Source organism: Fusarium odoratissimum, assembly GCF_000260195.1.
Source record: "Fusarium odoratissimum NRRL 54006 unplaced genomic scaffold supercont1.28, whole genome shotgun sequence".
Classification (NCBI taxonomy): domain Eukaryota; kingdom Fungi; phylum Ascomycota; class Sordariomycetes; order Hypocreales; family Nectriaceae; genus Fusarium; species Fusarium odoratissimum.
Genome location: NW_022158712.1, coordinates 305,936 through 332,425, shown reverse-complemented (window position 1 = coordinate 332,425; position 26,490 = coordinate 305,936). Strand labels below are relative to the sequence as shown.

General features: G+C 48.7%; 12 protein-coding genes across 12 annotated transcripts in view; 5 read left to right on the top strand and 7 right to left on the bottom strand.

Moving 5' to 3' along the window:
- Positions 1-1,282, top strand: part of FOIG_12758 (murein transglycosylase) — a gene marked incomplete at both ends in the record, with an annotated part of 2,196 nt that extends 914 nt beyond the window's left edge. Inside the window, one exon of the mRNA XM_031213695.1 lies at positions 210-1,282. Coding sequence (XP_031056653.1) covers positions 210-1,282 — 1,073 coding nt within the window. The remainder of the gene's footprint in view (positions 1-209) is intronic.
- A 171-nt stretch (positions 1,283-1,453) lies between these two features.
- On the bottom strand, positions 1,454-2,660 carry FOIG_12757 (uncharacterized protein; the record flags this gene model as incomplete). The annotated part of the gene is made up of 2 exons (XM_031213694.1): positions 1,454-2,538; positions 2,600-2,660. 2 exons carry the CDS (start codon positions 2,658-2,660, stop codon positions 1,454-1,456), a joined length of 1,146 nt encoding a protein of 381 aa, XP_031056652.1.
- Positions 2,661-3,060: 400 nt separating this feature from the next.
- Positions 3,061-3,680, top strand: FOIG_12756 (uncharacterized protein; the record flags this gene model as incomplete). The annotated part of the gene is made up of 2 exons (XM_031213693.1): positions 3,061-3,114; positions 3,171-3,680. The coding sequence occupies 2 exons, from the start codon at positions 3,061-3,063 to the stop codon at positions 3,678-3,680; spliced, it is 564 nt and encodes a 187-aa protein (XP_031056651.1).
- Positions 3,681-4,300: 620 nt separating this feature from the next.
- On the top strand, positions 4,301-5,406 carry FOIG_12755 (uncharacterized protein; the record flags this gene model as incomplete). Its single annotated transcript, XM_031213692.1, has 2 exons — positions 4,301-4,508; positions 4,565-5,406. 2 exons carry the CDS (start codon positions 4,301-4,303, stop codon positions 5,404-5,406), a joined length of 1,050 nt encoding a protein of 349 aa, XP_031056650.1.
- Positions 5,407-5,976: 570 nt separating this feature from the next.
- On the bottom strand, positions 5,977-7,678 carry FOIG_12754 (uncharacterized protein; the record flags this gene model as incomplete). The annotated part of the gene is made up of 4 exons (XM_031213691.1): positions 5,977-5,994; positions 6,051-6,367; positions 6,427-7,446; positions 7,504-7,678. The coding sequence occupies 4 exons, from the start codon at positions 7,676-7,678 to the stop codon at positions 5,977-5,979; spliced, it is 1,530 nt and encodes a 509-aa protein (XP_031056649.1).
- An 875-nt stretch (positions 7,679-8,553) lies between these two features.
- Positions 8,554-10,260, bottom strand: FOIG_12753 (uncharacterized protein; the record flags this gene model as incomplete). Its single annotated transcript, XM_031213690.1, has 3 exons — positions 8,554-8,715; positions 8,767-9,957; positions 10,012-10,260. 3 exons carry the CDS (start codon positions 10,258-10,260, stop codon positions 8,554-8,556), a joined length of 1,602 nt encoding a protein of 533 aa, XP_031056648.1.
- Positions 10,261-11,223: 963 nt separating this feature from the next.
- Positions 11,224-13,733, top strand: FOIG_12752 (uncharacterized protein). The gene is made up of 6 exons (XM_031213689.1): positions 11,224-11,482; positions 11,531-12,499; positions 12,546-12,950; positions 13,008-13,216; positions 13,265-13,465; positions 13,520-13,733. Exons 1-6 carry the CDS (start codon positions 11,301-11,303, stop codon positions 13,678-13,680), a joined length of 2,127 nt encoding a protein of 708 aa, XP_031056647.1. The 5' UTR covers positions 11,224-11,300; the 3' UTR covers positions 13,681-13,733.
- A 33-nt stretch (positions 13,734-13,766) lies between these two features.
- Positions 13,767-16,246, bottom strand: FOIG_12751 (uncharacterized protein; the record flags this gene model as incomplete). The annotated part of the gene is made up of 5 exons (XM_031213688.1): positions 13,767-14,484; positions 14,536-14,621; positions 14,683-14,767; positions 14,825-15,884; positions 15,948-16,246. The coding sequence occupies 5 exons, from the start codon at positions 16,244-16,246 to the stop codon at positions 13,849-13,851; spliced, it is 2,166 nt and encodes a 721-aa protein (XP_031056646.1). The 3' UTR covers positions 13,767-13,848.
- A 1,139-nt stretch (positions 16,247-17,385) lies between these two features.
- On the bottom strand, positions 17,386-18,561 carry FOIG_12750 (uncharacterized protein; the record flags this gene model as incomplete). The annotated part of the gene is made up of 3 exons (XM_031213687.1): positions 17,386-17,496; positions 17,548-17,769; positions 17,824-18,561. 3 exons carry the CDS (start codon positions 18,559-18,561, stop codon positions 17,386-17,388), a joined length of 1,071 nt encoding a protein of 356 aa, XP_031056645.1.
- A 1,461-nt stretch (positions 18,562-20,022) lies between these two features.
- FOIG_12749 (uncharacterized protein) lies at positions 20,023-21,852 on the bottom strand (the record flags this gene model as incomplete). Its single annotated transcript, XM_031213686.1, has 4 exons — positions 20,023-20,993; positions 21,053-21,475; positions 21,540-21,649; positions 21,707-21,852. 4 exons carry the CDS (start codon positions 21,850-21,852, stop codon positions 20,023-20,025), a joined length of 1,650 nt encoding a protein of 549 aa, XP_031056644.1.
- Positions 21,853-22,538: 686 nt separating this feature from the next.
- Positions 22,539-23,529, bottom strand: FOIG_12748 (tagatose 1,6-diphosphate aldolase; the record flags this gene model as incomplete). The annotated part of the gene is made up of 3 exons (XM_031213685.1): positions 22,539-22,930; positions 22,996-23,375; positions 23,459-23,529. The coding sequence occupies 3 exons, from the start codon at positions 23,527-23,529 to the stop codon at positions 22,539-22,541; spliced, it is 843 nt and encodes a 280-aa protein (XP_031056643.1).
- Positions 23,530-23,972: 443 nt separating this feature from the next.
- On the top strand, positions 23,973-26,391 carry FOIG_12747 (transketolase; the record flags this gene model as incomplete). The annotated part of the gene is made up of 5 exons (XM_031213684.1): positions 23,973-24,163; positions 24,212-24,321; positions 24,372-24,854; positions 24,904-25,421; positions 25,474-26,391. The coding sequence occupies 5 exons, from the start codon at positions 23,973-23,975 to the stop codon at positions 26,389-26,391; spliced, it is 2,220 nt and encodes a 739-aa protein (XP_031056642.1).
- Between the last annotated feature and the right edge of the window lie 99 nt (positions 26,392-26,490).

Genomic DNA, 26,490 nt, shown 5'->3' with positions numbered 1-26,490 from the left:
AACGGCAAATAGGGTTAAGAAATTAAAACTTGAGGACCTTTGTACTCAGTTTCATCTAAATATTCACTGACTAAATTTTTATTTAATATAAAAAATGTGGTGTTGAGATAATTAGTTAATTGATCATGATATCCGGTTCTTGGTGTTTTGGTCGGGGTGTCCGGTCTGTGGGGGTGGCCAGTCTTTGGGTGACGGACGTTATGGCCCAGCATGCGATCCCAACAAAGGTCTTGCTTCTTCATCATACTCGGTCGACTTCACGAAAGGTGCTGATGACGACAATTGGGAGGGAACCGGCCATGGCACTGTCAAGTATACTTCTGATGGTGCTGAGTTCACTGTCGCTAAGCAGGGTGATTCACCTACTATTCAGAGCAAGTGGTACATGTTTTTCGGTCGCATGGAGGTCCACTTGAAGGCTGCGCCCGGAACTGGTATCGTCTCATCTGTCGTTCTTCTTTCTGATGTTCTCGACGAGGTTGATTGGGAGTGGCTTGGAGGTAAAGACGAAGACGTTCAGACCAATTACTACGGCAAAGGCAACGATGCGGCCGATACTCGAAGCGCTACTTTTCCCGTAACCAACGCACAGGAGGAGTTCCACAACTATACCATTCACTGGACCAAGGATTCTTGCGAGTGGTACATCAACGGCGTTGCGGTTCGCACCCTCAACTATGCCGATGCTCTTGGAGGAGAGAACTATCCTCAGACTCCCATGCGCGTCAAGCTTGGCATCTGGGCCGGTGGCGATCCTGACAATGCTGAGGGAACTATCGAATGGGCTGGTGGAGAGACTGATTACAGTGGAGGTCCTTACACAATGACTGTTCAGAAGATTACGATTGAGAACCTCAACCCTGCTGAGAGCTACACCTACAGCGATGAGACAGGCTCATACAAGAGCATCGAGTTTGATGAGAAGGACAGTGGCAGTGACGACGATGATGACTCCTCATCAACTGCCTCCGAAACCGCCTCCAAGACTTCATCCAAGGCTTCCTCCAAGACATCTTCTGAGTCGACTTTCACCACCAAGACTGCCACTGAGACTGACTCCGAGTCCTCAACAACAGCATCGTCCGACGACTCTAGCGAGACTGAAAGTTCCGACTTCAAGAACAACAAGGCAGAGACAACTAGCGCTGGTGCAACTTCATCCGAGAGCAGTGCTGCAGCTTCAGCTTCGGCTACTGACGGTTCAACTAACAGCGCTGCTGGAAACTGGCCCAAGATGTGGTTGGCTCTCGGAGCAACTTTTGCCGCTATGGTCATGATGTAAACCCAAGACTTGAGTGTATATAGAGTATCATTTGACTTGCGTTAAGTCTGATCGTAATAGATGAGCAAAAGCGGGGTCTACTCACACGCTTTGACTCACAGTGCCTTGCTACCCTAGAATGTGATGATGATATGCTAGCCAACTACCACTGAAACCGATCCTACATTCACTCTAGCCCTTGTTGAATTTTATAGCTAGCAAATCTCTCATCCAATCTTTCATATGCTGGATGCACTCTCCATCTCGTTCTTCCTGACCCTCAAGCAAGATAAAGTCATGTGCTTGCCTGGTCTGCATATCGACACGCACATCCAGCTTGGGATTCAAGTAACGGATCTCATGGACAAGGGTAATGCCCTGGTCTCTGAAGACCTCATGAACCCCCACGCTGATGTAAAGCTGCTTCAGGATAGATTCCATGCCCTCAAAACACGACTTATCCCTATCAAGAGGAAATGCAAGGCTGGCTGACGTCTCTTCGATATCAGGACCCAGCAGCTCCCTCGTGGACTTGTCTACGGTAGGGCCAGAAAGCATATCAATCCAACAATTTTCCCTGAATGATGCATCGTCGGTGCAGCGCGTGACCCACGGTGAGACAAGGAACGCCCCTAGCAATGGCTCAGGCAATAAAACTTCTGGGACTGCGGGATGGGGTTCAATCAGATGGCACAGCAGCTGCGCTGTCAAATTCGCACCCGCAGAGTCCCCTCCAATAACGATATCTCGAGGTCGAACCTTTGAAGATAAAAGATGGGCTAGGGCGTCGGCAGCCTGGCGGAGTTGTACCGGGTATCTCGCCTCAGGACAGAGTGTGTATTCGAGGACTGCCACTGCGACTTCGGTTTCCATCTCAATGCCAGCAGCAACATACGCCCGCCAACACCATTCTAGATGACCCGGCAGGAGTGGGCAAACATAACCTCCACCGTGAAAAAACAGAATGACCTTCTTTGCTTCACGCCGATTACCAATCCAAAGTAGCGACGAATTTCCGTCATCTAGAGGCTCCCAGTCATAGCGAAGTCTTGCAGCCGCCGTTAGGTCTCCTACTTTCTTGGTCTTGGCAATTCTTCGTCCTATCCAAGACTTGTATACGTCTTTAGTCGAAAGGGACAAGTACTGAATCTGCCGGGGAGAGAAGGTTCGTAAAACTACCTTGATGACTGCACAAACAAGAAATAAACGCGCCGGGAGGCCTCTAGTCCAGGAAATCAGGAGGGAGCGTGATACGGAAGCAAACATCTGCCAAGGTACTGCGAGGAGAGAAAGGTCAGCGGGCAATCAAGTCGCATGAATTGGCGGGACAGACTATACCTATGCATGTTAGACGGAGAGCCAGCTCAAGCTTCTCCAAGTTAGAAAATTTATGAGGCATCGCGAACAAAAACGTGAGCTTGCGTCTCCAAACTTGTCTGATTCACCAGGTGGCTATTGAGCTCTTGTGCTCGGGAAAGATATGCAAGGACCACAGCATCTCGAAGATCCCGTTTCAAGGGTCCTGCCAGTTTAGAGCCTTTGTCCTTCCGTGGTACCGATGGGAGGCGGGTGTCATCCGGTTTAGCATGAGGCTTGCTTATGGAAACAAGCCGCCAGCAAGTTAGCCACATGTCCCTTGCTTCCGTGTAATGGGAGAGAACATAGGCCTCAAAGGCGCTCTAGCCCAAACTAGTGGATACGCATATTTCGAAAACAGTTAAAGCAAGCTAGTTTGGTTCTTACTTTAGAAACAAAGCTACAATATGTAAACAGCCATAAGCAAAATCCGAAAGGCAGTCATGGCAGCTCCTCAAGCTAAAACCACTAAAGACCTTAATGGGAACTGGGTAATGGTGAGGCATGCCAGCTCATTGCATGTGTTCTAATACTGATATATACACAATACTAGAATAAGGACCTTTCGGACAATCCTGACCCAATCCTTCGAGCACAAGGCATCGGATACCTTACTCGCAAAGGCGTCAGCCTCGCAACAATTCACCTGAAAATCAAGCAGTATGAACACGTTCCTACGAGCTCGACTACCGGCATTGTCATCTGCATTGAGTCCACTCAGACAGCCTCAGGTCTGAAGAGCACCAAGGAGATTCGATATCTCGATAACGAATTCCGCGATCATTATGACTGGCTTTTTGGCACAGTCAAAGCACAGGCCCGTTGGGTGGCCCTAGAGGATATTGAAGATGCTGTTTTGAAGGAGGGTTGGCTTGTAGAGGGGGAGGGTAACGGGCTCGTGCTCTGTCATGCTGTGAGCCAAGAGAATGGATGGACTGCTAGTCAGATTTGGGGCTTTCAAGTGGTTAGGGGTGAGAGACGGTATTGTATGCGCGTTGCAGTCGCCTCAAAGGGTGACCAAAAGGCTTACGCCCGATTCGTGTACGATTATCAGTTAGAGTAGACTCTCTTTAGCAGATAATTTGAGCATTTGCATGAGCACCATATTTAGCGAGACTTGTCACAACATCCAACCCGACATTACAGCCAACAGAGCTCAGTATGTGTATTAGTTCTTTTTGGTTATTGAGATGGCGGGGCTGTGGGGCAAGCTAGTAACAAGGCTGATCTAGTAAACGCGCGTCACAATGGCAGCGATAGCTTGTGTATCCTTAATATTTTGTGTCTGAAATAAGGCCTGGATATGATTTCAACCACATAGCATGGTGTAGATCCGAAGAGACAGGCACATAACAACGGCAAGTCATTTTCGCCATGTGCCGAAAACCGGGTTATCGTACCAAGTCGCGGAGGCGTTCCTGTCACGCCCATCGGGACAGTTCCGCCAACGAATCCGGTTGGCCTAGGAGCCTCGGGCCGATGCCGTGAGCCACTCTTGGCCTCCGTGAACCAGTGCATGGATACGGGCCGGTGTTGCAGAGTACAGCCCGTTTCATTACTTGCCTGTCATGACATAGCGCCGCTCAAGTTTTGCCAAGATAAAATGCGGTTCCGTCCAGCAAACCTTGGCATCCCTCGCTCTAATTCTTGGACCACAAGTTTTCTAACTATCTTTCTGTAAATATGAACCAACTTCGCTCCGTTCTCAACGGCCTACTCATCTTGGTGTCATTTGTCTTTTCCGAAAGAATCGACACCCACATCCATGCTCTGCCACCGGCGTACTTGAATGCTCTTGCAGCCGCCGGGGGGGATCCCTCGGGGTATCCAACACCGGAATGGAGTCTGGATGCGGCCATGAAGTCGATGAACGCGATTGGGACATCTCTCGGTAAGCGCAAAGACAAGCCTAACCGTGCGGAGCCAGGCTTACACGACGTTTTCTAGGAATCTTGTCTGTTTCATCCCCTGGTGTCTCAATTGCTGGGACAGGCGAAGCCGCGAGAAAACTTGCCCGCAAATTGAACAACGATCTTGGCACCTACGCCTCTACGGGTAAGCACAGGGGTAAAATCGGATTCTTTGGAGCTCTTCCCGACTTTCAGGACGTCAATGGCACATTGTTGGAGCTCGATTACTTGTACAGAGAACAAAAACTCTGTAATGGTGTTATTGTCTTTACAAGCTACGGCGGAAAGCTCCTCGGTGACTCCGAATTCGCACCTATTTGGGCCAGACTGCAGAAATATAACGCCCTTGTGTTTCTACACCCATCAGTACTAGACGTCGAGCCTCGCCTGATTGGCCCAGGCATCCCACAGCCTATTGTCGACTACCCTCTTGCGACCACCCGTGCGGCCACGGATCTTGTTATGACAGGCACCATTCGAGCTTGCCCTGACATCGATATTGTCCTTTCCCATGCTGGTGGAACTATTCCCTTTGTCGGCGGCCGAGCCATAGGTGCGCTAGGTATTCCTACTATAGCAAAGCAAGTCAAAGTCAATCTTGTACAAGCTAAGGAGGATTTTGCCCGCTTTCATTACGACATTGCTCTTAGCACCAGTGCCGCCCAGCTGGATGGTTTGCTGGACTTTGCTAGTCCGGATAAGATCTTATTTGGGTCTGACTTTCCTTATGTGCCTCAGTATGGAATTGATGCTATTCTACTCGGGTATCACAATTATGTCAAGACAAATTCGAGGGGGGACAAGGTTGCTCCTGAGGTGTTGCGACGGAATTCACTAAAGCTCCTGAATAAGCATGCTCAGGGACAGAAATATACCTAAGACGTATAAACCTGTCTAAACGTGCTATCAAGCAAGTACAAGATACTTATTATAATTCTCTTTAATGTATAAATAAACTATTACTTGAACTGTTTTATATCTGCCTATCCACCTCTGTAATTTGAAGAGGTAGGTAGTGTCTATGTTCCAGCCAGCCCCCTAGTAATAAAGGTGAAGACTGTATTTATAAACAGGTTCAGATTAGGGAGCTGTTGCTCTGCTACCCGTTTTGTTTCAACCGTGCATTAGTAAGTAATACATCAGAGGGCAAGTAAGGGCATCAAGCATGGATGCAAATTACCAAGAAGCTTTACAAGCAAAGACTGAAAAGGCTCACTGCTATATTGATATTGTAATAAACAAAAGTCCTCAGCTAAAAATGGTAGTAAAGAGTTCTGATTCTCATACTAAATATGTAGGAGGTCCTTCAAGATCATTGGCCCATAAGTTTTAATATCTCCTTGATACCTCCACGACAAATAGAAAGAGATAAACAGGAACGAGCCGGCCGTGATAAGAAACACGGTCCGGATGAGTTGCACAAATAAAGACGCTTTAGTGCTGGTATTGCTACCCTGACCCGAAGGTCTTAGCTTCAGTATAAAAGAGTAGGGGGGTAGGTGACCCTCTGGGTCTGGACTTACCGCAATCTTCCAATCACCCCAAACGGGGAATAAGCTCCTATACCAAAAATATGCCTGAGAATATGGGTAACTCATGGCATTCCATGTGCGGTTCGCCTTCGTGCTAGTCTGGATATACCAGCTCTGACATCCAGAGTTCCACACAGTCTTGGCGAGGTCATCTTGGATCCGGTCGACATAGCGCTTTTCGGCGTCTTCGCAAAGCTCAACGACACCTTCTGGGCTGTTGAGGATGGGCTTGAGGATTCGCAATGCGTAATTGATACTGTTCTCGGCAGCCATGATAGCCGAAGTGTGGCCCGTTGCAGCATTAGGGCCTAATCACGGACTTAGCCAGGCTTGTTGACTTGCAATGATAGTGAGACCAGGTACTTACCCAAGAGAATGAAGAAGTTGGGGAATCCACTCATAGCGGAGCAGTTGTAAGCCTCGGCTCCGCCAAATGACCCCCAGTGCTGGGTTAATGTTCCCTTCCGTCCAACAACCTCAATGCCTCCAAGGAATGTGTTGGTGACATAGCCATTTGCCAGCACAATGACATCAGCTTCTATGAAACCACGGTCCGTCTCAATTCCACCCTCAGTAATCCTCAAGGCAGATTCGTTGGTTAGGGTTAGATTTTTAGAATGGAGAGAATCGAGGTAGCCAGAGTCAAAGATCCGTCTCTTGCAACCGACCTCAAAATTCGGAATTAAGATATCGTGATACTTAGTTGGAGCACGCGTCTTCATGTAGTCCTCAGCCTGAGCGCGGCGCTTCTGGCGGAACCTGGCACTAGATGGGGTCATAGGGAAACCCTTCAACTCATTCTCAGCAGCCAAAAAGATGATCAGTCGCTGTATCGACATGCTGCCTGGTATATACTTGAAAAGTAGTCGCATAGCATCGGTGTACGCCCCATCAATGGGTGGTAGGATCCAGTGCTTAGAGCGGATTATTTGCGTCAGATGTTTTGTCTTATCAACGATAGATGGGACAATCTGGGCAGCGGTACAACCATTGCCAATGACGATTACCTTCTTACCCACGATATCAACATCACCTCTCCATTTAGAAGAGTGGAAGATGGGACCTTTGAAGTTCTCGGAGCCGGGGATATCAATCTCCCGAGGTGTCACAAGCTGGCCAGCCCCCGCAAAGAGGAATTTGCATTCGTGATGAAAGACGTGGCCCGTCTTGGAGTGATGAACATGTAATACCCATCGCTTCTTGCGCTCGACCCATTCGCACTTTTCGACATTAACACCGAATGTCATCTTTGGCGGTAGTCCGTACTTGTCAGCGACTCCTTTCAGATACTTCCAGAGTTCATCTTGGGAGGGCAAAATCCGAGACCAGTCTGGGTTGGGCTCGAAGGAGAAGCTGTAGAGGGCGCTTGGCACATCGCAAGCAGCGCCTGATAAGTCAGCCTAGGAGTTCATCCGGGGCCTGTCTCATAGCCTCTGAGCCATACCTGGGTATGTATTTGTGAACCATGTTCCACCCAGTTCACTATGCCGTTCGAAGAAACGTATGTCGGTAATGCCGTACCATCGTTTAAGAGTCGCGCCTAGAGCAATGGCGGAAAAGCCAGAGCCAATGCATGCAAATTGGCTGTAATTCCGTCCACTTTCTTTAGCTGTAGCCATGTTGGAGAAACCTTTTTTGCGTCTGAGGACTGTGATGATTGTAAGGGTCTGGTTGTGGTAAAGTTTGAACCTGAGGACCTCTTTCTTATAATTGTCGCACTTGCAGGATCCAAACCATGTGAAGTATCTCAAATCCTAGGACGATTGGGTGCCTTGGTCAGTACGACTAATTCCCCGTGTCAAAGTCCTTTGTTGCAGCAGAGCTTTTGCGTCAGGCCGAGGTAGCTCCTGCGCCGGGATGCTTCCGAAGAGAACGGGTGAGTCCCGTGGCTATCCGTTTTGAGGAATTCCTGAATGCAAGAGCTGCGAAAATTCCCCTACGGCGGCAAAACAGGGACAGTCCAAGATGGTTCGGCAATTACTGGCAGAAGACTGGAGCGAATGGTTAATCTAAGTGCCCATGTTTCACTAAGTTCTCGGTGGTGATACAAACTCTCAGCCACAAGTCTCAACTGTAAAAAACACATCTGGCTTACAACTTTACCAAAATAACTAACCAATTGCTAGCCAATGTTCCTCGATCATTTAGTACTCGGTCAGCGCTAGATCAACATGACTTCAAGACATAGGGATCTGGAGCTAGTGCCTGCAGGTCAATCTTAAGATGTCATCTTTACGGAAGACTGAAGATGAAATATGGGATGCTCGCAAACCGCGGCGGAGGAGAAATAGACTTGATGTGGTTTGGACATTGGTCTCGCAACTTTAGTAAATATAGCTCTCACTTTCGAAACTACCACATATATGTATTCTAACGCCTATCTGTTTAAACTCGGCCACAATTTCCAATAAGACGGAATACATGACTTTGGGCACTGCGGGCTACTCTAGCCTAGTCAAAGAGCTGACAAGTGTATGAACTATGAAGAGCATCATTATAGTTGCACCTGGTCCATGCGCGCGTCCTCCAAAACACCAGCTTCGGTGGCCTCTTTGACAATAAGAACCTCGTAAGCCTCGCTTCGGATAGTAGATTTGACAGGGAATGGCTCATCTACAGACTCTAGGTTAAGAATCCTGGCATTATATGGCCCATCCTGCGTATCATTAGCAAAGAAGAGCAAGAATCCTCCTAGTTATAGACTTACCGGCTTGAAGTCAACGCATTGAACAAGCCTCGCAATATTAAGAAATAGACTCCTCTGCGCCAGACGGTAGCCAACGCAGATCCTCCGTCCACCTCCAAATTGCCAGAGCCCATGGCTGATATCCATCTCGTGACCATCCATCCATCTCTCTGGATAGAACGCTTCCGGCTTCTCAAACTCGTTACCAACGGGGACTTCGTTGATGGTGAAGCCAGTGCCAGCTGGGAAGCGGTATCCTTCGAACTCGATATCTTGCGACGCAACGTGATCTGGCGTAACTATAAAGATCGGTCGCCAGCGCAGTACTTCCTTAGCAATCGCGCAGATAAATCGCAGATTGTCCATGTCGGAGAGAACGGGCAAGCGTGCCTGTTCTCCAACACCGCATATACTGTCGACATCGGCTCTTGCCTTGCGAAAAGGCTCTGGATACTCCAGCATTGCCATTACCATGATATTGAGTGCTTCTCGGGTGGTGTCGCTTCCAGCCTCTATCAGCTGCATAGCAAGATACATGCAGTCCTGATCGTCGCCCTTGTATCGTGTTTCTTCGTTAAGGAGTACGTCTCGTACGAAAGATGGAGGTGCAGTGCCATTTTCGACTTGCTTTCTCACAGGGTCCCACCACGACCGATAGACCTCATGATTCCATTTTCCCAGGGCTTCCCAGTGAGATCGCCAGACTTGTAGAAATTTGGGTAATCTGGCGAGATCTGGGAACCAGTCGATAACGCTAGATCCAATACTGCCGACGAAGAAGGTGACGCAGTTTTGTAGGTCGGCTAGTTCTTGGGTTGATTTGCCCAGGCGCTCTCCAAGCGCAATCCGATGGATCACTGAGTTCGCATATCGATAGTGATGTTTATACCATAGATGGGGCTTGAACAAATACTCAGCCATCATCTGAGTACTCTCAAGCTCCTGCCATTCGCCATATTGCTTTAAAGATGTACCGTTGAGAAGGCTATGCATGACGCGTCGTCGCTCCATCCAAGCCTCCTGGGGCAAGATCAGAGATCTGCCGTCGCGGCTTACAATCCCACTCGATATAGGCATTGGAGACCTTGTGTTCGTTGCACTTCCTCGCTTTGCAATGATTTCTGAGACAACCCGGCTGGAATTCAGGAAGATCCAGGTCTTCGAGCCAAGGTGGACAGTCGTCATTTCGCCATAGGTGGCAAGTTCACGGAGCTGCAGTAGACTCAGCCAACACAGCCTCTCAATTGTCAATAAGAGGAAACCTACATATTTGTGATCAGGGTCACCTCGTGCCTCCTTCAACTTGTGTAAACTTCCAATTATAGGTAATCCGGGCGGCCCAGGAGGCAGATGTGATTTTCTGCCATCTCTAAGCCTCCGTTTACCTACAGGCTCAAAGTATTTTGCAACAACGACAAGGAGAAGGACGGCGAGACATAGTGAAAGAGCGAGGAAGGATGCGGCCGGCACCCTCTCAAAAGCATAAGAGAGATAATGGGTGATTTGACTGATCATTTTGTCGAGGTGTCTCGTGCAGGAAATTGACCAACAAAAACCACCAAAAGCTGCATTTTTTAAATCGAGTAGCAATTTTCGTCTTCAAGTTATCCTTTATGTCGCTGATACAGATTTTGGGGCGGCGCAGCTTCCTCAGCAGTGTATGACGTGTAAATCCTGGGCCATGTAATCGGAACGCTGCCGAAAGAGAAGAGACCATATCAAGACCATCACGGTCGGGTTTTAGATTAGCAACCCTAATTTAGATTCGCAATTACACGCTGTGCGACACATGCAAGGGAACAGTTGGTCCGGCATTCACTATACCGCCGCATGATGCTTGGCACGCGTCTGTTTGCTACCTCGTACTGAGAGTGAGCGGATTCAATCCGGCACGGCCGGGCTCTGCCTAGCATTCACGGGTTCAAGCCGCGAACCCACACACCGTCAATTACCGAAGGAAGGTCAGCGTGATGCTCAGTATATAATAGTGAACAATCTTCAATCATGATTTTTTTCGACATCTATGCTCCTTTAAAACTATTTACCTTCCTGGGGGTACAGGTGAGTGATGATTAACTTGTTTAGGGTTTGGCCTCGGCAGCTGGTTTCTCCCTGCTGCTAACAGCCTAACCTGGAGCAGAGAATGCAGTCGGAAGCGTTCCGCCACTAAGGCACGCTGGCGCGGGACCATCCCGGAACGAAGTTGTATAGTGAAGGTACTGGGATATAAGCGTCTTCTGTTGATAAACTATGTATTTAAGGTATATGTGATTCTTATGAAGAAGATATAGTAGCTCTATTACTAGTAAAATTATATATAAGCATTATTAATTATTTTATAATTCTTAATTAAAATAGTATTAATATTACTTCCTGTAGACTTTAGTAACAAGGGGCTAGAGTTGTCGGAGCGCTAAAGGATGGCTTTTGCCCCTCATCCATCCCCGCGCGAGCCGACTTTTAAAACAGGCAAAACACTGCCTGCAAAGTAGATTTGGTTATCTACATAGTACGCTATCGGTGATCTGTGTCTATCCGGAACGTACCTATCCAAGATGTCAGAGCAGCAACCACGCCAACGCCGTCGCAAGGTGACGCTGGCCTGCGAACCTTGCCGGGAACGCAAGGCCCGTTGCGACGGGGTCAAGCCGCTCTGCTCAACATGTCGGCGTCGACAACTAGGCATTGAGCAGTGCATCTACCAGGTGGGGAATGCGCGGACGGCATGTAGCGACGAGTAAGTGGTAGGATATGAGAGGATATATTGACTGACTGACTGTTATAGCTACACAAAATCTCTCCACGACCGTATTCGCCAGCTGGAGCAGGCTTGTACGGCGCATGGTATAAACCCTGACACGCTCCAGAATGTACACGTGGACAGGCAGGTCTACACACAGAGTCAAACCGAGCTAGACGCTGTCGTCATGGGAATATCACAGGGTCAAATACTTACTCCATTATCATCATCTGCCAACGAGAGTATCGAGAGTTCTACCAATGCTAGGCGGGTCACTGCTATGGGAACAACTACATCCGAAGAGGGCATCGCACAATGTCGCGACACGAGTCAGGCTTTCTACGGTTCGTCTTCTGCTGCTTCTTTCTTGAATGAGGCTTGCGGAACTGCGAGTCCACTCTTGGCTCGTCAGGCATCCAGACACTCCCAGGCCGCTACTTTACAGAATCCATCTCTCTTTAACGGCATGGAAAAGTTCGTCCTTCCTCCACGGGCCCTGGCAGATCATCTCAAAGAGAGATACTTTAAACGGGCCTACTACCTGTATCCCATCTTCGACAAAGATGCTTTCGAGCATGCCTATGAGTCGCTGTGGCTACCAAGTGGACGGGCCTCGACTGTCAATGAATATCGACATCTGGGTCTGGGGGAAGATCCAACTTCAATCGCATTTCATTCTTCACTTAATGCCATCTTCGCGCTTGGATGTATCTTCTCAGATCTTTCTACGGCGGCGAGAGCTACTGCCTACGAACTCTTCTTCAGTCGATCCAAGCAGAACATTGGCCTCGATTTGCTAGACTTGAACGACTTGAGCGTTGTCCAAACACTCCTCCTGGTAGCGCTTGTCTTGCAGGGCACTCCATTCCCAGATCGCTGTTGGAATGCTGTTGGTATGGCATGTCGGGTGGCCCAAGGTCTTGGACTCCATAGCATACCGCCGTACGATCAGCACGAGTCACGGCTATGGCAGATTCGGCGCCGGACATGGTATGGATGTATTGTTCTAGATACGTAAGGACCAAAAAGCACTGTCACTTCAATTGCTAATAAAGTACAGTCTCGTGAGTATGACATTTGGACGGCCAACAATGATCACCAATCTCTCTGCGCTTGCTGTACCGGAGAGCATGACCTTTGATGTCCAAAGTGTAGAGGGTATTGCAAAGACCAAGCTGCATTTTCAGAATGAATCTGTTCGTTTGAGTATCATCCTGGATAGCATGCTATCAAAGGTGTACAAGCCCTGGCAATGCAGGGTCCCTGACGACGGCCAGAATCTTATGTCTCATACGAACACCGCCTGTCAGAGCATGGATATTTTCGTTGAGCTGCACAGACGGCTTCAAGCCTTCGAGTCGAGTGTTCCCAGCTCTCTCTCGTGGACCAAACCCATAACTATGGAGTCCATCTCGCCGGAGGATGCTAAGATCCTCGCCATTCAGAGAAATGTACTCCACGCACGGTACGATCTCTGGTACTATGAAGCATCAAACGAAATATGCTTGCTGACTCATATTAGTTTTATATATCTACGTGTCATGCTTTATCGGCCAATCTTGACTCAACTGCTAGCTTCTGACGCCTCGGATGATGCAGATGATGGCTTGCATTCATCCTTCAAGCGAGACGGAGCCAGAACATGCGTCAACTCTGCGATTCGACTGTTAAATCTAGTTCATGATACCTTCCGTACAGAAAAAACTGGAGCGTGGTGGTGGAATAGTCTATGTAATTACGCCTTCTTCACCTGTATTCATTGGCTAACTGATGCTGTAGATGCCTGGACCGCTAGCCTCGTGCTCATGACATGTCGTCTATGCCCCTCGCTGTGGGCTACTCTAGACCATGTAGGAGTGGCCGAGTCATGGGAGAAATGCCACGCAGTTCTCGAGGCGCTCTCCTCCTTTAGCCTGTCTGTTCGGAAGTCGTTCGATCTACTCTTGAAGATGCATCAGACCATTACGATAGGACAAGAAGGTCAGTAAAAGGCTAAATTAAAGTTTTACCGGAACTAACGACGTGAGGCGGAAGACCACGGTTCAAATGAAGACCCAGAACAGAACCCAGTGCACGAATTATTGGATACAGTCCTGGAGGGAGATCTATCTCTCCAAGATGCTTTAACTCTATCTTTCCCATTTGACTCTGATACGATGGGCTTCCAATACTGGGAGGCAGTGAGTTTAGGGTGATAGTTGAAGAGAAATAGATACATAGTTCCTGGTCAAAAAGGCCGATTTCGTCACTCATGATTTTTCATTTTCTCTGATGAATTTACGATGGTAAGATTTATCATTGTAATCTCGAGCAGAGATAACGCTATACACGGAGCAAGTGTCTCACGGAAAGATATCGCTTAACTACAACCTAGGGCGCTCCTGAGTATCCCGAGCCAACTCCTCTGCCATGGCCAAGCCAATGTGTTCACAGATCGCCATGGTTGTGATCATAGGGTTAACACCACTCGCACTAGGAAATACACTTGCATCCGCGACGATCAAATTCTCACAGCCCCAAACCCTCCCACACTCATCCACGACTCCATCGGCTTCTTTGGTGCTCATGCGACACGTGCCCATCTGATGAGCAGAGCCATACGGTGTATCTGGCGTCTTGTTCCCATGAGCTTCCATTTTCTTTAGCCACTGCGAAAATCCTGGATCTATAGCCTCTGAGGGGCTGTGAGCACCATCCGACAAACTTTCCTGCTGCCGTATAAATGGCTCAAGACCGGGAAGAATGGGATGTATCTCCGTGGCGCCTTGGGTGTAGAGGATCTTTGCCAGGGCAAGCATACCCTTCAAGTTGTTACTGGCATCGAATTTGGAGGGAGTATAAACCAAACGCGGTGTGCCATTTATCGGGTCTGCTGTGACGTGGCCGCTGTGACGATCTCGAGTAATAGCAATGTATGCTTCCATGTGCCTGTACTTGGATATCATAGCTTTATATTCAGGCCCTGATGTCCAGTTGCACCATGTAAGACACATTGAAGGCTGTCACTAGATCAGTTTTGTTTCCAAATTTAGTTATTAGGGTAGACTTACTAGCATTGCGGGACGCTCAAGCCTTACACCGTGGCCATGTCCGTCAATGTTGTCAAAGCTCGAGACAACAGAGGTGAGAATTCCGCCTGCCATGTGTTAACGAGCGAGCACTACTAGAATAGGGAAGTCTAGAGTATGGTGGCATACCTTCCCACGGCCGTGTCTCTTGTTCAAAGATTGCTGACACGAATGATGTTGGGTGTAGATGAAGGTTGCGTCCAATATGGTTGTTCTATGCGGCCGTGTTAGCAGGTCATAACGTTGTCCAAAGAGAGCCTGTGTTGCTTACCTTGAGTCCACTATTCTTCAAGACGATCGGACTACACAGACTGCCAGCTGAAATCACAACTCTCTTCGCGTTAATTGTTACCGATCTTGCCGAAGCATCCGGGCCAACTCTTGGTCTCCAAGTGCCAGTCACACCTGTGGCCACTTTCCTACCACCATGCTTCTTAAAAAGTACTCTGTTAACGTAAAAACCTGATATGAACTTGGCTCCGCACCTGGCGGCATCTGGTAACCAACCATTCACTGGACCTTGCTTCTTACCCATCCAGCAACCCATGGAGCAGTATCCGTCCTGATGGTCGCAGTTGCCTGTGTTCTGGGGTACCGGCCTAGCGCTGTATCCAAGCCTGCGCCCACCTTCCAGCAAAACAGAGTTGCCGTGGTTTTGATTGATAGGCTCGTTGCTGACGCCCATGCGCTCGCAGACCGAGTCAAGATGCGCCTGAAACTTGGCTGATTTGAAGAACCCAAGCCCTCGCTCGTCAGCCCATTCATCGCGCACTGTGTTTTGGAGCTGTAGACACGCGCTCCAGTTGACTGTTCCGCCTCCACCAAAGCATGATCCTGCAAGCGTAGAGATAGATCCATCTTCAGAGGATACCAGACCTCCCTGTTCGAAAAGGTGGAAATATCCTGCACTTTGATCTAGAGGTAGCGAAGAGGTTTCGAAATGATGTCCTTTATCTACGACCAAGACGCGGTGGCCTGCCATGGCAATCGTCCTTGCGACTACTCCTGCACCGCATCCTGAACCCACAATAACAACATCTGTATCGAGCTGAACATGGTAATCCGAGTTGTTGAACTGCATGAACTCGAAGGAGTAGGATTCGACTGGGTGCCATCCAGGTGGAGTGGATGGAAAGCCAACGACTTCATTGAAAAGGGTACTTGATCGGAGATAAACATGCTTGCCAATGATTGAGAGTTGTTTGAAGAGGACGCGCAAGGTAGCTAGAGAGCTCCTTTGCCAAGAATTCAGCACTAGTGTCCGATCTTGGATAGACAGATCGCAAAATAGTGTGAAGTAACCAGTGAGGGCGAGGGCACCAGCTCGATTCCTGCCATATAACGATATTGAGAATGACCGTGCTGCTGGAAGGGCGGGAGAGGGGAAGGCTTACCCGAGAAGGGAACATACTGTGCCAATGGCAGACAGTTTATCGGCATGGAGATTGGCCAGCAGACGCTTCAAGATTTCTTGAAACAGTGGCATGTTGGAAGGCATTTCGGCAAGAAAGGCATGGAGAGTAGAGGCATCACAGTTAGTGAGTAGAGCACTGGTCTGGCCAGCAGGTAGCGTGCTTTCAGGACAAGGAGCGATAATGGTATCCATGATAGCCATCAAGACCTGCCATTGTGCATCTGTCAGAGGCCCTGAGCTTGGACCTTCTGGAAGGTCAATTCTAGTACGGGTCGCCATGGTGAGAAGTATGTGTGTTACCCTGTTTTCGGAATGAATGAAATGCGAGGATCTGGCGCTTTGAGTCCCCAGGAAAGGCAGCAGACATCTTTTAGCTTTTCGGTGACCAGGTTACATCACATGTCAATCTGGGGTAAAGGCTACCCCGGGTTTGCCCCTCATTATTCAAGTTTGTTGGGCACTAACATCGTTAGCCCATTGCTGGAGCCATCCCGACTTAGATCTGCAAGAATCAGATCAGACATATTCCCCCGTTGTTCACAGATACGATTTCCCAGATCGACAGTGGATTATATAATTTAATCCAATAACTCCATTGTTATTTTTAAGATTATGTTGATTAGCTGTTGCATTGATGTTTATATGTGATCGAAACCATATCCAGAATCGTGATGGTTTGAGAGTCAGATTCTGTTGGAAACATCCCTCGGCAGATCTTCGCAAGCTAGTCCTGAAATAAAATGCGGAGCGCTTCCGTGGTGGCCGATGGCACGATTCCGTAATCAGGCTTGTTGTTAGTGGGGGCAACTCGCGTCGAAGCCACCAACTGAATAATCATCAAAGCGTCATGCCGAGGTCAGGATTCTGTGACCCGTGTACGCCACGGGAATTTTCTCGATTGGAGAGACGTCAAGTGGATGCGGTTCAACCTGCAACTGGAACTCAAGATTGGGATACTACTAATACTGCTAAACCATTAACGCAGTCAATCTCCGTAACCCCAAATTATGACAAGCCACGTCTCTAGTACTCTCGAAGTTAGAACTGTCAAGCTAGCTCTGCATCTAACCCTCCTGTAGCTGTTTGGCATTACGGTAATATCGGCCCCAGTAAATCTGCTCCAACTCAACGCCCCGTTAACAAGCGGGACCCGACGATCAAGTGGCGGGATGGCTCCGAAATGTCCTGGCCACCATTGACCAGCCGGGTAAGGGCATATTCCCATCAACATATGCGCACCCGGCTTTTCCATGCAACAGTCCTCCTCCGTGCTGATGGACGACCCCTGTTGACCTCTGCTGCTAAGGCCTGTCTACTTAGTGAAGGCAAGTGTAACTGGGAGGTCATAAACTGACTGAAATACTTTCGTAATCATGCTTCGTCCACTTGACAGAATGGCTGTTTTGACCCGTTCAAAGCTAAAGCAATGAACCTGTCTTGGGATCCAGTTTCTGTCTTCCTCTGAAATCAACCCGGGTACTGCCAGTTCCTTTCCTTGCTAAGAGCCACAGCCATTCCGGTCCGCCCTTCTATTCCTCAAAGATCAATATGACTTCAATCAACAGAAGCAATCAACTTACTAGGATCGTGATGTAACGCATGATTCCGGGCATGTAAATTGTCTTGCCGTAGCCGGTCCACAGCGTTTTCGCAATCGTCTCGCTGACGGACTCAACATGCAATAGTGGGAACAAGAAATTGGACTGATTTGTCTCTCCCTTGAACAAAGGAGTGCGGGTAAAACTTAGAACTAATAGTGAGAGTCTGACCCGTGGAGATTCCTTCAACTCAAGTTGAAGCGCCTAAGAGTGTAAGACCGTGCTTAAAACCGCCATACAAATGTATCGTAGACTCACCTCATGCAAGGCTATCAACCCAGCCTTGGTAGCGGCGTAGTCGGCCACTTTAGCAGGCGGGAGAAACGCACTCATTGAACTGATATTGATTATATGGCCGTGATTTCGACGCACCATTTCTGGCCCAAATTCCTTGACCAGCAAGAATGGTGCGATGAGGTTTGTCCGCATGGTAGTCTCTACATCCGCGTATGAACCATCGCAGACAGTAGCACCTCGACAGATACCGGCGTTGTTGACAAGAACTGTAGGGTGGCCGACTTCAGCTCGAATTTGTTCACAGATGAGGCGAATCTGGGAGCTGTTACTGAGGTCGCATTGGTAGTACTTTGTGTATGCATCTTCAAGTGGTTCCCAGGTCAATGGGACATAATCGATGATAATGACCTTGGTGTTTGGATTCCGAGAATGCAAATTTTGAGCAAGATGGGCTCCAATTCCACTGCTGCCTCCTGTGATGACAACAATCTCGTTGTTCCAGTCCCACCCTGGGTCGGTGGTCCAGTTATTGTTGTATCGTGTGTTCAAAAAGTCAGTCAGATGCAAAAGAAGGCCAAAGGCAGTTAGGTAGTAGATGTGTAATCCAAGTGCGTCTGATCTGTGATTCCAGTTTAAATTGGATGATGCAAAGTATGAGCCTATGGCCAGCAAAATAATTATGGCAGGATTCAGGATGGTGCATCGGACTAACTTGGCCACGAAGTCAATTGTGAATCCCTCTCTTGGGAGCGATAACATTGTGAAGTAGCGCAACATAAGGGTAAAAATTGTAAATCTGTGAATTTCTTAAGTCATGGCCACCAACACAAAGTATTCATTCATTCATTTATAGACATCTCTTATAAAGAAACTACCGCATTTCAAAAGTCGGAACTGCTCCGCCTCCGGATGCACCCCATGTTGCAACACTGGCCAGACTCTTATTATTGTGGAGCCGGGGCAACCATCCGACAGGATACTATACTGGTTAAAAGATTAATCTTAGTACTCGATACATTACAGTAGAGTCTTAACTCCCTGCAAGATGCCATACTTCGGCTCTTGTTAAAGTCTCTATTAGTTCTCACAGAAATCTCAGCTGCTTCTGTTTACTTATATTTGCTGTGTAAGTCACAACTGAATATTCATGGATTTCATGCAAGTCTCCATAAAGATGTAAAGTCAATACATAAGTAGTTTCTATGGCGCTTAGTACCGCAGAGCGATTGGTAGTTTGGCATATTACACGCCCGCGCTTTGTAACACTGGGCAATCAGAGGTTGTGCCAAGATGGTAGCCACGTAAACAGAGGTTGGGTTTGCCTTATTGTAAGCTTAAAGTCATGTCGTAGCTCGAGCTATGTCTATTCTACAGCCCCCTCCACCGTTACGCTTATCTACTAGACAACAGTATTCGCTTACTTCGTCTATTGCTGCATCAAGACGAGCATGCCCCTATCCAATGTCAACTATTCGACTGCGCCCTAGAGAACTCAGGAAGCAGTCGTCTATATGAGGCTCTGTCGTATGTCTGGGGCTTTGGCTACAATCCTGAGTCTATTTTAATAAACGGATGCTACCTGCTAATTGAGGAAAATCTCTTTGCTGCGCTATTATATCTTCGAGATTGGTCTGTTAAACGAACTCTATAGATAGACGCTATATGCGTTAATTAATAAGATATAAAGTGAAAAGGATATTAAGTTCAATTTATGGCAAAGATCTATGTTAAGGCAACTTGAGTGATAATCTGGCTTGGAAAGGCGACACCCGACATCGATCGAGTGCTTGAAGAAATACGCATTGCAGGCATTACGGCAAAGGAACCTACAATTCCCACTAGGAACGAAAATATAATCCTTGTCCTAGTCAAGCCAGCGTGGTTCAAACGCATCTAGGTAAGGAAAAAAAGGCGCATGTTGATAAAATAAAAGCAGAGATTGCTGATAAGATAATTTAGGTACTCCGTCTTGGCCTCAACACTACCAAGTGATGTTAGTCTGCAGGCTAGCACGAAGAATAATGGCGATAGGCAGCAATAGAGTCAATGGAAGTACGGTTCAAACATCACAATGAGGAATAGCTTAGACAGTAAGGTTAATAATATTCATAAAGAGGGTTTGAAAACCCGAGAGGCTGTCAAAGGCGCATATAAATCGGAGGTGATAGGGTTCGATGGCCACGGGGCAGAGACAAGATATATTTTTATAAATTTAACTTATCAAGTATTTCTCTTTTTAAACTCCTTAACAAAGTCTTTAACCCTAGGTCCAATCCTATTCGGCATATTGGCCTCTATTTCTACATTCACGCTTTCTTTCAACAACACTAACGCGTCTGCATAAGGCTTCCAGCCCTGGCTATTCCCAAAGTCAATTGCCACCGTCGGTTTCCTGCTCTGCACCTGAAGGACAGATCTCCTGTACTCCTCTGTCTGCAGCTGAAAAAGCCTAAGGCAGGGACATGACACTATTCTAGCTTTCAGACCATACTCCCTTATGAGAAACTCCTGCGTGCCCATGGCATAGTGAATCCCAACACCAGCGGTTATGAGAGTCAAGTCAAAGTCCTCGTCGTGACATTTAGAGAAGGCGTAAGCTCCAAGTGTCACACCTAGACGAGACGAGTGATCAGGAAAGCTTGCGGCACCATTCTGTGGTAAGGAAATAGTTGTTGGTAACTTGGTCGATCTGATGGACACGAGAAAGGCACCTGCAGCCTCTTCGGCGTCGCAGGGGCGGATATGAAGGGTTTCGGGCTTTGTTCTACCTGGCCTCGAACGCCTGTCTGGGTGCGGTGAAAACTTGTCTCTTCCGAGGGAGCTGTGTTCTCCTCTCCGAGAGGGCTGCTCAGCTGGCCAGGGCGATAGAGGTGGAGTTATTGGGCCAGTGAGGGCAGTTTGGTGTTGAGTGATGGTGGCTGGCTTGCCGGCAACGTGATTCCAGAACTCCCTGGCGAGCGCTGGGTACAGTTCCCGGTATCTCTTCACCCTCACCAGCCAATCAGCCTCGTAGAGGTTGCTTTTCTTGAAAACATCTTGGAAGACGTCGTAAAGTTCTGGTGGGAGGTAGAGCGGAGTGTTGTTGTTGGGATGAGAGTGTAGCCAGTGTGACAAGGAGCTGTTGGGCGACTGGACACTGATCAAGGTCGGCGCATTGCTTCTTCTTGAGGTACTGAGGGCCGTACACAGAGCTTTGTTTTGGATTAGAGAGTGGTTCAATAATTGCGGGAAACACACTGGCAAAACCCACCGGTGATAGTGAGGTCGTCGTCATTCACTAGTTCAATTACATTCCAGCCACGCGTCTTGAGGTTGTTAACTTCAAGCTTATCGCTCATTGGATCATACATGCTATCGTAAATAATACAAAGATTACTTAGCTTCCAACTGCCGGCAAGAGCGACTGTATTAAGAGCACTGTCCTGCTGAAACTTGGCATCGTCGATGACGCACCAAATCATGTTGTCTAGCAGCTCCAGGCCTGGCTTGTTGTAGAGCATCGTAAGGTTTCTCATTGCAATTGCCTGACCTATAGCACTCGAGATTGCTTGATTTGAGTGACACGGAAGAGTTGTTGTTCTGGAAAAGACGCTGGCAACTCCTAATGGGTCGACGGCGATGCCCTTTGCTGCAATGAGATGCACAAACAAGTCTTGCCATCTGCCAGCGTAATCTGTAGGCAGGTATGTGAGTTGGTACAGAGAAATAGCTAGGTAGGCACTGGGAACGAAACCTACGTCCTGACACGACTAAACGATCCCGGTTAAAGTAGTGACTGTTCTCTGGTGCATATCTCATCACGTGCTTGAAGAGAGCAGTTCCAATAGAAGCCTTGAGCCTGGAAGATCTACACGACTGCTCAGATAACTGTCATCCAAGCTATTACTTTTGTGATGAGACTTACTCATATTCTTCTTTGTTCAACTGCGAGATGAAACCTACGAGCAGCTTCGAGACTCTGTCGAGCTTTTGAAGCTCATGAGAGGAGCTTCCACTGGCCCGAGAGTCACCCGAGGCTTCGGCGGGTGTGTGATGCATCATGGGGTTCATGGTTGGAAAACAAGAGGACTATGGGTAGGGGTAAAAAGCAGCAGTCAAAGGTAGACTGATAATCCGGTGGGTCTGCTTCTTCATCTATCTATTCATTATACAGCCTCTTGTATCACTTGTCCATGAAGCCGTTTTGGTTCACCCCGTGGACAGGCTCGTCGCTTGTCGCTTCTGAGTTTCAAAGTGCCAATTGCTTTCTTTACACTCGTAAATTTAGGTGATCAAAACAACACAGAAGCAGGGGGCGGACCTCGCTTCGAGGTGGGCTCGCAACGAGGCGGGTCGGCAGTTGAGCTCGTACTGATGACCGACCAGGGATGGTGAGAAGCAGCAGGTACTCTTCGGGGGCTAAATCTGGAGCCTGGCTCATGCGAACGGGAAGAGTCAAAATTGGCCCCACTTTGTCCCCTTGTAAGCTTTGAGATGGCTCTTTTGAAGCAGTTTCAACTAGTTGAAGGTGCTCAACCCTGAGATGTCTGGTCGATGCCACTGTTGAAGGGGAAATAGCACAGAGTTTGGCGATAGTCAGGGTATGGACTTTATTAACTAACGTCTCACACCGACATGCATGCCAAGTAGGAATAATTAGGTGCACAATGTTGATTCAAACACGGATGTCAGGCCAACAGATAACCTTGATTGTGTGAAGTCATTATTGCCGTGGAACTTACATCTCAATCCTTCTTCTATGATTTCCCGCTACTTCCACAGATATCCATCCACCGCTCAACCTCGGCTTGGAGCACAGTCATACCACCATCCATGAGCTGCATCAGCGGCTCCTGAGAATGCTCTCTGACATAAGTATTCCAACTCTCCAGGATAAGCTTATTGATGTTTAATTTAATTGCACCGTTTTGGATGCAGCATTGCATGATCTCAGGCGTAAAGTCGTTTGTGCCGTGGAGCGCCAAGATCACGCGACCGCTAACCTGAGTGTTGACGCTGGACAGTCGGCCAAAGTCGAGCTGAGGCCCGGCTGGGCCGTAGTCGCCGTGGATGTTACCTATGCTCGGCGCAAGAAGGTCGATTTCGGCAGCTAGAAAGTCTTCGACCTCTCTAGGCGTGGTGAAGAGTGCTTGTGTTAAGCCATCAGTCTCAAGCTTCCCCGTGTAGGCATTGGCTTGGTATCGCCTTACTCACCTTCCAGAGATCCCGTGTCCGCAATACCCTCTTCTCCCCCATTGATGCGCCCACTTTCAGCCTCAACAGCGATGCCGTGACCATGGCAAATCCTCGTCAAAACCTTGGTCTTTTCTAAGTTCTCGTCGTGGTCATAATGGCTCATGTCCACCATAATCGAATCAAACGGCAAAGTTGCAGCAATTTCTCGGATCTGCGCTTCGTCCTGCGCATGGTCTAGATGGAGCGACAGCGGTACAGTTGCTGACTTGACTGCTGCTGCTGCTGCCCATGCCAACGTCGGGAGCTGTTTGACAGTTGAGGGGAAGAGTAGAAGAATAAGAGGTGACCTCTTGGCTTCGGCAGCGCGAACTAGCGCTGTCAGGTGCTCGATGTTGTAACTGAACAAGGAAATTGCGCATGAGAATAGTCCATTTCAGTCCGAATAAGGGTTGCCCACCAAATCACAGCCAAGACCCCATACCTGCCCTCGGCCGCCGAGCGGAGGATTTGCAGGGTGCGGTTCTGCTTCTGAACATCCAGCCAGGAATCCATTTCTGCTGTTTCTTCTTGATCACGGATGAGTGAAAGAATGATTAGGCATTAAAAATCTCCAATTACTTTCTGATATAACACTCACAGGGATCAACACCCTGGGTTTCCGTACTACTTGTCCTCAATGAGTGGTAGCATAAGCCGAGGGTGGGGCTGTGTCCTCGAGACGAGGGCATCATAACCTCGAAGCGAGGTCATTACCTTTCACGCTGCTCACGCTACCTCCTCGCACTCGTATACGGTAACAGAACATCCTATTGGAACTGAATTCGGGGTCGTCTCGAAGTTGGTAAATCTGGTCATCAACTACACAACTGCAGAACAATGATTGTGATACAATGTCCAAGTATATCTAAGCTGGCAGCTGGCGATGAATTTCCAGCTCCCGACTCATAAACCCATCTCAATATCACCAAACAACACTTTCCACTCACTGGTACATCATGGCTCCAACACTAGAACTCAACGAGAGGGCTGCTGTTGACAAGATTGTCGTCAAGCCCCTCCCCAGCAATGGCAGCACTACCGTTGCTGGCCTCAACCTCGAGAGCCCAGAGAAACACGACAGGGTTTTGAAGGTGTTTAGAGCTTTCATCGCGGACCTTTGCCAGCAGTTCAATGGTGGACACCCTGGGTAAGAGATGGCTCCGGTTTCATGCTGCTCTCGGCACTGACTCTTCAGATCCGCTATGGGCATGGCAGCCATTGGCATCGCCCTCTACAAGTACGTCATGAGGTACTCTCCCAACAATTGCGAGTACTTCAACCGTGACCGTTTCGTTCTGTCCAATGGTATGTCAATCTCTACAAACTCACGGCGAGACGCTCTGACCAAGATCAAGGACATGCCTGTCTGTGGCAATATTTATTCATGCACCTTGTCGGTGTCAAGAGCATGACCCTGGAGCAGCTCAAGTCATATCACTCAACAAAGACCGATTCCCTCTGCCCCGGCCATCCAGAGATTGAGAACGAGGGCGTTGAGGTTACCACTGGTCCCCTCGGCCAAGGAGTCGCTAATGCCGTTGGTCTCGCCATGGCAACCAAGAACCTGGGCGCGACATACAACAAGCCAGGGTATGAGCTAGTGAATAACATGACGTGGTGCATGATTGGTGATGCCTGCCTTCAAGAGGGCGTTGGGCTTGAGGCAGTCTCCCTCGCTGGTCATTGGAGGCTTAATAACCTCTGCATTATTTACGACAACAACTCGATTACTTGTGATGGCACGGCGGATGTTGCCAATACTGAGGATATCAATGCGAAGATGGAGGCTACCGGATGGAATGTGCTGGATGTGTTTGACGGAGACTCAGATGTTACCGGTACGTTCGCAAGTGTCCCCTTGAATACGCTTCAACTCATGATGACCAGCCATCGTCAACGCCCTTATCGCGGCCCGATCAAGCGACAAGCCAACCTTTATCAATATTCGCACAACTATCGGCTTCGGATCTGCCGCGGCCGGCAACGCGAAAACGCATGGAGCAGCCCTCGGGGTCGACGACGTGGCCAACATCAAGAAGTCGTTCGGCCTGGACTCCAACGAGCATTTCCACATCCCACAAGATGTCTACGACTTGTTTGCAGATGTCCGTGTCCGCGGCGATGCCTACGAGGCCGAGTGGCTGGAGACTGTTCAGAGGTATAAGAAGGCGGATCCTGTGCTTGGGACGGAATTCGGGCTTCGCGTCGCTGGAAAGATGCCCGACGACTGGACAAAGTGCATCCCTAGCAGGTCAGAGCTTCCAACTGAGCCCACGGCATCGCGAAAGTCTGCAGGTATTCTGACCAATATGCTCGGAGAGAGGATCAAGTCCTTTTTGGTCGGCACCGCGGATCTGACCCCTTCGTGCCATGTGGCTTTCAACAACAAGGTCGACTTCCAATCAGTGAGTGCAGAATAATAAAGAGTATTGATTGCAATTACTAACGCACCAGTAGCCTGATCTGCGAACCGCTTGCGGTCTCAACGGAAACTACAGTGGCCGCTATATCCACTACGGCATCCGCGAGCACGCCATGTGTGCCATCTCCAATGGCCTCGCTGCATTTAATAAGGGCGCCTTCATCCCTATGACAAGTTCATTCTTTATGTTCTACCTCTATGCCGCCCCAGCTGTTCGAATGGCAGCCCTTCAGGGACTCCAGCAGATTCACATCGCTACCCACGATAGCATTGGTACCGGCGAGGATGGGCCGACGCATCAGCCGATCGCCCTGCCAGCTCTCTACCGCGCCATGCCAAATACCTTGTATATCCGTCCATGTGACTCTGAGGAGGTGGCAGGTGCTTTCATAGCTGCTATCCAGGCCACCGAGACGCCAACCATCATCTCTCTGTCCCGACAGAACCTGACACAGTTCCCGCAGCACTCTTCGCGTGAGGGCGTGAGCGTGGGCGCATACGTCTTTGTCGAGGCTGACGATGATGATTTTGACGTGACGCTAATTGGAGTCGGTTCCGAGATGGGCCTGACAATGCAGGCCAAGGATGTGCTTCTTAAGGAGCACGGCATCAAGTCAAGAGTGGTTTCATTTCCCTGCCCTAGACTCTTCGAGCAGCAATCGCGACAGTACAAGCAGTCGGTGCTAAAGCCGCGCTCCGGAAAGGCTACCGTCGTCATCGAGGCATATGCCGCGATTGGATGGGAGCGGTACGCTGATGCATCGATATCTATGAGGCGATTCGGAAAGAGCCTTCCATCCAAGGCGACATATGAGTATTTCGGATTTCAACCTCATAATGTTGCTACTAAGATCAGGGATCTGGTAGAGGAGGTCAAAAGAGATGGGATTGAGATACTGAGGGGTGATTTTAGAGATCTCAATGGCAGCTTGGGAGTTGGATTTGAGCATTGAGAGTTGGTCAGTTTTGTTCGTTATCCTGCATAATTGTTTCGCCTGTATATCAACTTAAGGGCAAAGATATCGAAGTGCTTTAAGTCTTTCATTTGGCTC

What these genes read in the sequence shown, in the direction of transcription:
- FOIG_12752 (XM_031213689.1), top strand. Translation starts at nt 11,301, where the DNA reads ATGTCAGAGCAGCAACCACGCCAACGCCGTCGCAAGGTGACGCTGGCC. An exon ending in GGATGTATTGTTCTAGATAC is followed by an intron (nt 12,500 to 12,545) that starts GTAAGGACCAAA and finishes AATAAAGTACAG; the next exon opens with TCTCGTGAGTATGACATTTG. An exon ending in CATTACGATAGGACAAGAAG is followed by an intron (nt 13,466 to 13,519) that starts GTCAGTAAAAGG and finishes GTGAGGCGGAAG; the next exon opens with ACCACGGTTCAAATGAAGAC.